This window comes from Carlito syrichta, unplaced genomic scaffold, assembly GCF_000164805.1.
Source record: "Carlito syrichta isolate Samal-C Ts95f unplaced genomic scaffold, Tarsius_syrichta-2.0.1 Scaffold289086, whole genome shotgun sequence".
Taxonomy (NCBI): Eukaryota; Metazoa; Chordata; class Mammalia; order Primates; family Tarsiidae; genus Carlito; species Carlito syrichta.
The window spans coordinates 7,501-19,784 of NW_007233182.1; the positions used below are offsets into that span (position 1 = coordinate 7,501).

The following is a 12,284-nucleotide window of genomic DNA, read 5'->3' on the forward strand; positions in this document are numbered from 1 at the left end:
CTCTCTGGCTTCAGCCTCAAGGCAGTGATTTGTGCACTGATAGGTGTACTTTGTTTAGTGTCACCCATGGTGTAGATTGGATAGATTTTGTAAAAGATAGCATTACTTTAAAAGAAACATACAATTTGACAAGCGATTTCATTTTACTTTCATTTTATTGCCATATTTTTCATCACACTCATTGTTTTCTAACTGTCACTAAATTGTTCATTTTCTTAGTCTGTTACATCAGTAGAGCTATTTACTGTTTATAAAGCAATATGCACTTACAGGTTTGGGAGATGGTTTGGGCTCTGAGGGTCGCATGTGCAAGTGGGTCATCATTGCTTGAAGACGTTCGCGTTCTTTAGAAAGCTGTTAAGAAACAGTGAGATCAGAAGCATTTTAGAAATGACTGATACAGCTATTTTATTGCAGTGATACATCTTATCATTGAGCTTGTCTCAGAGTAATGATTCCTGCATATAAAAGTCTGTGACAGTAGGAACTTATCTGGGAGGAAATGCAACTTTAGCTATGGAGGGGGGAAAAACTTTTATAGCTTTCCTTATGTTAAAAGGTCATAGAAAACAAATAACACTTCATCTTTTTGTCAATAAGAGAATTGAGGTCACAGTTGCCTCGACAGTAACAAGTTACTGAAACCATAAATTAGAAGGCCCATGGTGTCTCTTTAAAGTCCTGTGGACACTGTTAGCAGTGGACTAGTGCCAACAGCTGTGAAGGGGTGAAGGGTTCTCAAAGCGAAGTGCCTGCCAGGATTGTCTACACACTTCATGCATTCCCACTGAGGTCCAGTTAGTGCCCCCTGCAATCTGCCATCATCAATCTAATTCAATAGAGTGACAGAGACCAGGCAGTGTGAAACGCTGAACTCTGCCACGGAGTCGGCATCTACACTTGCACTGGGTCTCATTACAACTGACGGACCTTACTTTTCCATCAGTCAGACACAGCAGAAAAAAAAAAAAAGAGGCATAATTGGTCACACTGCAGACTATATCATCAGCTGAACTCTTATGTTTCAATCTACTGTTTATAAATGGTAAACAGGTTTACAAAAAGCTTTTTAGACTATAGCAATGATGATGCCTTTTATATGTTCTTGATTATCTCGCAAGTCAAAATTGAGTATATTTAATAACTCTCTGAAAAACAGCAATGACATGATGAACTTAAAATGATTTGAGGCAGTAAAATATGAAGAAAAACAAATTATGTCTTCAGTTAAATGAAACAAAATATTAATTTGACTGAGCAAAGATAATCTTTAAGATGAAATATTAGAGAAAACCTTAAAGAGTTAGTTAAAACATAACAACAGTCTTAGACTTTGGATTATATAATTGCTTTCAGATCAATTCTATGAATTCTATTTATTTTTGGCTAAATTCTGTTTCAACATTAACAATTTTTTTAAAAACTTAAAACAGAATCATTTCATACAACACATTACCATCTGTGATAGAAATTATTTGTTTTTACTCTAGTTAAAGACAAGTATTAAGAATTTTTATAAGTTTTTAAATTAAATATACACTAGAGGTGGGAAAGAAAAAGTTATTTTTCAGGCTGTCACAATACAGGCAAAATATTGTAAAGACTGGCCTTTTGTTATAATATAAAGTCGCATGGGAAAATATCAAGATTGGCTCATGTAAAAACTGTCTCTGATATAAAATCGTATGTAGTTGGGAGTCTCGTCTAACCTATATTGGGAAAAACTTAGATTTGACAATTGGAGATACTCAAATGTATGTAGTGTGGTATCAAATTTACTTAAGTCTAAGTGATAAGTACATTAAACTATAGCAGTCCATCCCGAGTTATCAGTCATTGTCATGGTGAAAAACAATCTAGTATTCCATGTATCTCTATTAGTCATTGTGTAACTAATACAATTAGATGTAGCTTAAAAGACTCAGTACTCAGTACTCAGCGCTCAATTTAACACACCAGAAATTTGAGAAGAGTCCAGTAAGTGGGCATCTGACAAACCTGTATTTCTAGTTGTTGTACCACCTGCATTTGCACTCTACACTGTGCAGTGCTTCGGTCATCCAATGCATGTTCATTGTTAAGGTGCCTAAACAAACACAAAACAAAAAGTTAAGAGATGTATATCTCAGCGGTATATGCTACACTTGAAAAGCACTACACTGAAGTCATATGTTTCTCTGCAGTGGGAAAATGGAACATTTTGAACTACACAGAAAAAAGTTAAATATACTCATGTGTTTACTGAAAATCACTTATGTTAATATAAAGAGACTCTACCAATGGCAGAAAATGCCAATGACTCTGAGCATATCTATCATTACAAAAAAAACAATAAAACCTCCCCAAACCATTTACAGTTATAGTCAAAATTGTATACTGATGCTATTTTTAAAATCAAAGAATATCTTGCAAACATAAGAACCCAAAGTAATTCTAAAGAGAACAAAGGCTGTTTCCATTTCTGTTAGAAACTGTTTGTTGTTTCTATCATGTGTTTTAGTGAGCAATGTCTTCTTTCATTCACTTTGTTCTGGTGTGAATTAGATAAGATGATAAATAATCATCTCATGTAAACATCAATATTTTTGAAGAATGAGAATTTGCTGTTACTTTTAAATACAATATTATGATAATCAGAATAAGATTCCGAAGATTGTATATAATAATCAGAACCATAAGGTTGACATTTCATGTCTAGTGTCCTAATTGGAAACATTTACCCTAAACATATTTAAAATGGTGAAAGATAAGTCACTCCAATAATCTTGCTCTAATCTTGACTATGTATTAGTTTACCACTACTATTGTTATTATTATTAAATAATGTTTAAAGAGATCTCTTTAATAAACGATATGTTAAAAGACCAAAAGTAATTCAGTTGAGCAGTACCTCCAACGAACATGAAAATATTAATGATATATACCTTGTAATTTGTAATATATAATGTCTCAAGTAATTCAAAATTATTTTGTGAGCAAACTAAGGCAGCAATTTAAGAGAGAGTCTCATCTATGCATATAAGTGAAATGGCACATTGAAAAAAAATTCACAAAACTAAATAAGAATTTATACATGTACTCATGTAAGCTCAAGTATCAGTCAGAGTAGCATAATAGTTTTAAAAGTTTCTTATAACACTGAGTATAATGAATTCAACACATATTTTTTATCCATTCAAATTTTTTTAACTTATATTTCTTGACGTTCATAATGAAGCAGTATAGACATAAATGTAAAACATGAAAAGTAATTAAAATGGTGTAGCTGAGAAAAACTAATTTATAAACAAGTAGGTTTATTTGCTTGTGGATCTACTTCAGCAATCAGACACCTTTGTTCTGCCCTTCACATTAATAAATGAAACCAATTTGCTTTAATACTTCTTCACTGGTCCTAACGACAAAACCTCCATGTATCTCGCACAATATCAGTCTTGGCTGAAGGGAAACTGTGAACTAAAATAGTGAGATGGATAAGGTCAAGCTGGAGGAGAGTGTCTAGAGTGCAGGAGTACCTGTCTGCTTCAAGCTCAGCTCAGGTCGGTTCTGCCATGAACCTAATGGTAACAAGGACTAACATTCACTCATACTCTCTGGAAAGAGGGTATGGAATGTTAGAATAAACCAGAGGTTAGCTTGTGGAGTAAACTGTCACCAATTCCTAATTAACATGACAACATTTAAAAAATTGCTTTTCGGGGTCCCCCCTGAAAAATGTTAATGAACAATGAGACAATTTTCTGTAAGCATAATACAATAGTTGGTTGTATTCTTAAGACTTAATATAAGGCTTAATATTGCCATATTTTTGTAAAGTTTTGTTTTTTTTTTACACTATGAGCTCTTGGGTAACACAAACATGCTTATCCCACATCAGTTCAAATGATTTATATTTTTTAAAGTGCCTCAGCTGTCCACAAAGATTAGGATGTAAATAGAGCAAGCAAGACAAAATAGAGGACACAGCTTCACAATAAGAGGTTTATTCAGTGTAACACTTATTTTAGTATAAAATCATGTTTAAAAAGATTTTTTATACTTGTTTACTTCTTAGTGATAATCATCATCTTATATTTAAAGAACTAAAAAAAGTACAAAATGTTTGCATTATATACTTGGGTCTTAGAGACCTATTCAATTTATCTATGCAGCTTTTATTAGAATAGAGACTGTAGACTACAATAATAGTCAATGAGGTTTTGTCTTGATTGAATTTTTCAGTGGAACACAAAAGAACCTTGCCATTAAAATAGTCCTTTATTCTCCTGTATGAAGGCGAAAGGTTTTTAAAGTGTTGTGATGTTCAGTAATGAGCCTCTATCTAAATTATCATTGGTGACAAACTCACAAAGCACTTTTCGAGGACACATAGTTATGAAATGCCAGAGCTGCCACTTTCTTTCCTGTAATTATAGGCTAGCTTGCAGCCCTTCAATGATCATTTATAGAACAGCCTCCAGTGGATTACTGAGAACTTGAAAAACACATACATACCTCTGCCACATCTCCCTTCTCCTTTCCTCGCTATTGTTTACCAGTGATATGTAAAATAATGGTGCCTATTCATTTCCCCTACTTAATTATGCCAATCAAAGTACAGAAATAGTGTCAGATATAAATACAAAGCAATAAGACTAAATAAATAGGCTAAGTATTAACATTAAATTATGAATTTATGTATTTATGACTATTTTGTGGCCAAATTATTCTCTTTTATGTTTTTATAACTATCTCAGGTACTACATATTGCTGTTCAAAAATTCTCTATGATTTATAAATCAAGAATGAGATAATACTAAAAAATGAGAGGATTGGTGGATTTTCTCAGTCAGTGCCTAATTGCTGTTTCAAAATGCATATGCAAAGGGACATTTCATTAATCATTTAATCATGTCCCTTGCAGGAAGTTGGAACTAATGTTGCAAATACCCTTTTCATATGAATGCTCCATAATACTATCTTATGCATTTGATATATTGCCTATGTCATAAATTATGGCTGCTTCAAAAGGACCAAGTGGGGTTGTTATCCCTGAAGATGCTTGTTACAAAACCTTTATTAAGTTTCTTTTTTTACTTATTGCTAGTTCTATTTCACAGCTTCATACTATCCAACAATAATACTCTTTCTGATGGCAAAGGTCTGTAAATTACCCATGCAATCACTAACACCATTTCACAGGCCTGTTCTACTTCTACTGGTCTGCTAACAAGGCGATTACACACAAATTACTGAATGCCTATGAAATATTTAAATGCATTCTACTCTACTATGCATTAATAAGAGCAAAGCAAGCTCTGGAATTCTGGTTAGCTCCAGTCCCTAATGTCCCCTAATGAGCCTCTTACCGAGACTGCAGTTCAAACAGAGAGGTGAAGAAAAAATGCAAAGGGTGCCTTCAGAAAGGCAGCACTGAACAAACATTGTGTGAGCCAGTTCTAATTTATGGGTCACTTTATAGGTATATTGATTTTTGTTTTCAAAATGGAATAAATGATGTGGTCGACTGATGTTCTTTCAAAACTGCATTGAATCTGTGTGCTAGGTAGGTAGTATAAACTAGAAAAAAATGTAAATAAGCAGTCGAATTCTTTCTAAAAACAAAAACAATCAAACAAGCATTTCAGGAAGACAAAAGTAGGAAAAATCTTTCGAATTTATTTAATGCACAATTCTCTTTAATGAAGCTTTTAGGGTTATAAATGCATGTGATGATTTCAGTTATATACACTCCAGATTAGTGATTCAATTTTAACCTCTAGATTTTTCAAATTCATTTAAAGTTAAAGCATTTTATAAGTTAAAAAGGGATCAGATTTAAATCCAAGTATGTCAGAGACTGTTTTAACAAAATGTTTCACTTGCATATCACTGGTGTTTGATTTATTTTGCATCAAGCTTTTTATGTTTAAACACTGACAGGAGTTTAAATACAAAATGTTAGCTGTCACTATTCATTTAGCTGATTATGTGAGATGCCTTAGTTTTGAGAGATGGGGGCACTGTCACCAAAAGAAACAACATTCTGACAAGTTCAAAGAATGCCTTCTTGAGGTCATAATTTTGTAGCCATGCTGCCTAGTCAAAGACAAAGAAATAGACAATACACATTAAGTAAGGGCATAATTTCTAGAGTAGTCAGCTGCAGTAAAAAGAAGACAACACATTTCCATTAAATAAACTACTCTGTTTCCACTATGTTTTCTCTTGCTCTTCATACAGTATCAAGCCTTAAAAATGTAGTCTGTAAGAAATTTAACTAATTTATGCTCATCAATGAATTAATGTTTTATATACTAATATTTTTATGGACACTAACCATTCTTTCTTAAAGGAGAGTATTTTCACCTTTGTCTCTCAGACCATGTTTTGTGTCCTGGCATCTGTGCATTCAGGTTCAGCAGCACTTCTCTGCTAACTGGAATGTTATATTGTAAACCTTTGGCTTAAGCTCTAAAAGTCAATCCATCTATTCTTAAGCTGACTTAGTTCTAATGGAATGATAATTAATTTTGCAGACAAACTACTGTAAAGTTTTGTCAGATGTTACTACACTTTGACATTTATAAGACAGTAATGAAGAACTAGTATTAAATGCTTTTAGTGATCTCGTGAGATCCTTAATTAGTGGTCAGAAAAATGGTTAGCTTCTGTCAACACCTACTTCATAGCAAAACCCCCAAATTTTCTGAAACACTTTTTTATCCTGTACTTCCTTCTTCATCTTGTATTTTCTGCTTTTATCTTGCTGTTATAAATAACATTTTCTATCTCAGTCTTAATGTTTTTATGCAATAGAAAATAATACCTCAACTGAATAGTAAAGAATACATAAAAGAATAGTATATATAATACATAAATATATAAAATATATAAATGTATATAATACATAAGAACATATATGTGTTATATATAACAACTGTCCAATGATGGTTTTTCATTTGGTGCTGGGCAAAACAGAAGGATTCTAGAAGTTTGTTTTGGGATAATGTAAAAAAAAAGAATTTGGGACTTGATGCATTTTCTACTGTCCTTTTATTTCAAGCCAATGGATAAGTTATCTGAAAACGAAAGATGATGTCAAAATTTATTTCTAGTGCAGTTTAGAACTAAAATTGCCATAACCATATTTTCTCAAAAGCATTTATAATAAACACTGGGTATGAAATTTGTAGAGACTGGATAAGCAAAAAAAAAAGACAGAACTAAAAACCTTTCATAGTTTTTAAAAAAACTTATCTATAATTTCCCCCAACCTTCAATTTTCTCCATTATTATGAAGGAAAAGCAAAGTCTTCTTTCTAAGAAAATCTGTATAAGTGGTGATGTTTTTTTCTTCATTTCACTACCCACTTGCATGCTAACTTTTCCCCCTGAATAACCAGTTAAATCTTTTAATAAAATATTTTATTTCTCTTTAAATTTTTCATGTTTTAAAGAAGAAAATAATGCCAGTATGGGAAATACTTCTAACTAATATTTAATTCCAGTACAGTATACTTACGTTAGCTCTATTAACAGAATTTATCACAGATCTTTGAGTTAGTGAATCAAAAGCATATCAAAACTAAAAATGGACTTAAAAAAAGGCCTTAAAATCTACTGTCATTAGTTCTGTCATCCCTATAAACTTAATGGGTTGGAAAAATGGTCAGTCTTTGGAACCAAAGTTGATATTTAATTGAAAGGAAATGTTTTTTTAATTATAAATTTTTGAAAAACACTGGCATGAGTATGAAAAAGGACTATGGGAAGCAAAATTAATCTGCTCATTAGTAATAAAAATATAAATATTTGAAATAAACAAAATGTTCCTTTCCATGTTCTATAAATAAGCTCATACTGAAGAAAATATATGTATATTTTTCTAAAGGTTTATTTTGAATTTTGTCAGAAAGAACAATTTGGAGCAATAAAATTCATAGTCAGTGGTCTAGGTCTATGACTTAAATTACCATTCTTAAAAACATAACAGCAATAGTCCTCTAAATGATCTTGATGACAAGGAATAATATATTGATAAAGATTAATGTATTCAAAGGAAGAAATATGAAATTATTTGTTAAAATAATTCATATCCCTATGTTCTATCCTTGTTTTAATAATTTTTTTAGAGAGAAAAACTTCAACAAAGTTATCCAGCATTTTAAATGCTTAGAACAGTATAATCAGTTTCATACCCAATGAAATGGCAGCTCACATCTGTTTTAGTAAAAGACAAGTGCAAATTTTCATGCAAGGCTAGTTACAAAGCACCATAGTGATATATGAAGCAAATTTACTCTTAATTGTTTAGAAATGATAAAAGGTTAAAAAAATCTTTGTGGAAGTTTTACTGTAATTCAGTTATAAAGTTATTATGATGCCAAGTACGTGTGACTTGTTGTTAAGGTGCTTTTGCTCTATACCCTGTAGTCAGTCTTCCATTTGTAAACACATCTTTTTGATGTTCCTGCCAACATCCTGGCAACAAAGCAGTGCAATTTCAAATGAGCTAATTAACTTAATTGTTGATGAAGCATGAAACAGTTCATTCACCCTGTTAGCTGCACCATGACAACATAAGAGTCTCAGCCTGTGAAGTTACTCATCTCCATAAACCTATCTGTAGCTCTCTGTTTAGATCTCTTGTATACCAGAATTGTGCATAGAAAACATATCATGAAAGACAAATATTCTCACTTGCAGAAGAACACCTTAAGTAATTTTTAGAAAATAAAATAATATTTTATAAAAAATTTAAGAATACACAATTGTTTTGGCTTTAAGCTAGAAAAGCTATGTAATCTATTATACAAACATATAGCCATGTATGTTTCTTAATGTTTCTAAGGGCAAAAAGTAACAACGTTAAAGAAATGCAGTTACTTCTTTAGATTTTAGCCACTATTAACTTTCATTTTTTATTATTGTTAAATACATATTAAATACTATTTTTAAAAAGAATATAAAGTATTTAAAATACACCTGCAGAAAGTTTAACTAAATATACATAGTTTATGACCACTCACATAATATTAATTAGAAACTTGAAATGTAAGTGACATCTATTTTTTAAAATATGTCTCCCGATGATTAATGATACATTATTATAAGCTAATATTTTTCATTCATTCAAAATCCTCATCAAATAATTTGTAGAATATTTTAATGCAAAGATGAAGACAGAGCCTGACTTTAGCAATCCACTTGTTGGAACACACAGAAATCTTAAAGTGTGTCTTACGATTGATGTTTACTTTCCTCCTTCATCCTTTACTTACTACAATGTGCCCCAAACTATCATATAATCCACCCTCCCAAACAAAAAACAGTAAAAACCTACTTTAAAAACTGTCCAAAATCTTCACAAATGCTTTCACAACCTGGCCATTTGCAAACTCCATGGCCATAGAGAGTGTGAGAGGCCCCAGTTTCCTCATGTGACGAGCTGTAGCAAGAGAACACGACGTCAGATTCATCTCAAAAAGCCATAATCGTTGCAGGCTGCTAGCGCCTGTCAGGTTACGATCAGTGACAAACAGGTCAAAACAGGTCAATTCAGCTCAGAGCAGTCAGAAAAATTTAATCGTTCTATTGAATAGTTCAACTGCCAAGGCTAGATGATGTTCCAATTAGAGGAGAAATAGAGCCAAAGATGACTGTTAATAAAGGATGAAAAACTAAGAGGACTGTATAATATCATATGCTAATTCTGCCATATGACCTTAATGTAACATTTTACCTCTAAATAAAAAATATATATTCATATGTGGTCAAGTGAAAAAAACCTGTATTTCTAAGAAAATAATAGGACAGTCACCATAACATATTTGAAATGCTCTTTTTAAAGAAGATATGGACCTTTAAGATCATTTAAATTGTTCAATATTTATGTGTAAACCACATATATTTCTAATCAGTAGTTAAGCTGATTAAAACAATTTTACTTGAAACAGTATTCATTATCTGTATTCTATATAATTATTGAAGACTTTTTGCTAAGTGAATATTATATCAGATAAAGAGATTCTAGAGAAGTCAACAAACTTTTGAAATATGCAGTCATCACATTAATCTCAATTAAAACAACATCATGAAAGTATTCAAAGGCATATCATTTTATAAAATGAAAAGCTAACAAGAAAAATTTTGTATGATACTCACATGAAGGTGAGAAACACCACCTAAAGCATTCTGCTTTAACTATACTATAATTAAATATATGTTTCTTTGAAAAATATTTATTTATGGCAAATAATTTGTCGCAGCAATGTAGATATTCATATTGTATAACAGAACACTATTGGTCCACTATATTTACATGTGAAGTTTGAAGTTATATATAAAATGAGCCTGAGTCATTCTGTTGAGAAATTCTACACTCATGTTTCATCTTTCAAAAAGAGATTTTTTTTACTTTTGAACAATATTTTAGTTTATGCACTATATGCAAATTACTTAAAAGGACTTGATGAGATAGCAATATGCCCAAATAAATGAAACTGAAGGACAAGAGTACCAGGTGCTCCTTTTACAAAGGCAGCTAAAAACAGTAAGTTAAAGATGAGCTAACAATATACTTCATATTGATAACTGAGGTCAAATATTTTTTCTTTGAAGTTTTAGTCAGATTAATTCAGAAAATTATCAGTTTATTTTTATGTGTTTACAAATTCCATCATGCCACAAGAATTAAAAAGGCAAGACCTGGTTTATTTTGCCTTATATGTATATCTATCTATCTTCTGATTTCTAAGCATATGTTTGAAACATATATTAAAGGAAATATGTAAGCATCTTTAATTATTTGAAATTCAGTACCTAGTTTTTACTTTGAAAAATGTTCTTATGGCAAACAGGTTAATCATAACATCTTAGTCATAAAATATACAGATACAATCATTCCACATGAACTTAAGAAAAAAACTAATTTCATCAGGCAAACCTCCCAACTATGTCCATCAAACCACTGGTATTTGAACGGTTTTTCGGTAATTAAAAAAATACACACACACACACACACACACACACACACACACACATCTATATATACACAAACACACACTTTATATTTCCTAAAGACTTCTATTTAATGTATGGTTCTACACATTTTGTCCTAAAACAAATTATTATTTTTACTCTTGTCAATGGTTAAAATAAAATTGGCTACAGAAAAAAAATAAAACTCATGGGACTTACCTGTCTCGTCTTGCATTTAAAACTGAAGACTGTCCATTCACTATGGAATGATGAGTTATTGGTGGTGATGCTTTGGAAGTGGTGGAGGAGGTAGTCGAGGAGGAATTGTTAGTAGTGAGGTCTAGCCCTCCGTGTTTAATGCCATTGTCTTCCATACTATGAACTCCAGTCACTTCTTTCCATAACTGCTGAATCTCAGCAGGACTTAAGCCAGCTACAAAATGATATAACAAGGTAATATAACAAGGTAAAGTTCATATAATATGCTTAGTGTTCTTATTAATGGACTGATACCAACAATGAAAGTGACGTTACCAGAAATAATATACAATAAAAATTACTTTTATGCCATCAGCATCATAGGTATTGTCTTGAATAAAATTATTTATTTACTTAAGACTACCAGTCTGGGAATAGTCCTGAAAATAATGGTATTGGGAATAATATCAAGGATTAATAGGAAAAAACTCTGCACATTCCATTTAAAAATTGAACCACTCAACTTTTAAGAGTAGCTTTTACTTATCACTGGCATTAGGCTTTTTTTTTTTTAATCAATAAGGAGTTGAAAGAGCAATAGATATTACAAATAACATCTCAAAAGAAATAAAAAGAAAAAGGTAATTAGAGAAAACACAAATGTCAGGGCAAAATAGTAAACTTTCAACTCAAAAGAAAATGAGATTCAACAATCGCCTTGCTATTTTGTTATTTCTCAGGAAGACAAACTAAATAATTAAGTTTAATTTTGGGATCTTGAATAAACCAATAAGCTTTAACTACATGATCAATTAAGCCGATATCTAAGCCTCTCCATTATTTATGACTAATAGAATAAGTCAGCTATTCATTTTAAATAATTTCCTGGCTCTGATTAAAACAATTTACCTGATTTATAAAACAATAAAAATAGAAGAGCTAGTAATAATCCTTTACTTTTTAACTATAATTTTGAAATAAAGTATTGAGAGAGTATTGATTATGGTATTTACTTATAAAATAGTACTCATGTGTGAAGTACTATGTCTTTGTATATTCTTTATATACCTATGCTTTTTAATTCTCAGTACAAAATAATGGAGTTGGTGTTTTTAGTTTAATCA

At 31.3% G+C, this 12,284-nt stretch overlaps 1 protein-coding gene across 1 annotated transcript in view; it reads right to left on the reverse strand.

Moving 5' to 3' along the window:
- Positions 1-136: 136 nt before the first annotated feature.
- The window catches only part of LOC103256221 (forkhead box protein P2), a 124,050-nt gene continuing 111,902 nt past the window's right edge, over positions 137-12,284 (reverse strand). The window contains exons 6-9 of the mRNA XM_021710466.1: positions 11,182-11,395; positions 9,326-9,430; positions 1,999-2,086; positions 137-354 (exon numbers count right to left, since the gene is read on the reverse strand). Of these exons, the coding sequence (XP_021566141.1) occupies positions 238-354; positions 1,999-2,086; positions 9,326-9,430; positions 11,182-11,395 (524 nt within the window). The 3' untranslated portion in view covers positions 137-237. The remainder of the gene's footprint in view (positions 355-1,998; positions 2,087-9,325; positions 9,431-11,181; positions 11,396-12,284) is intronic.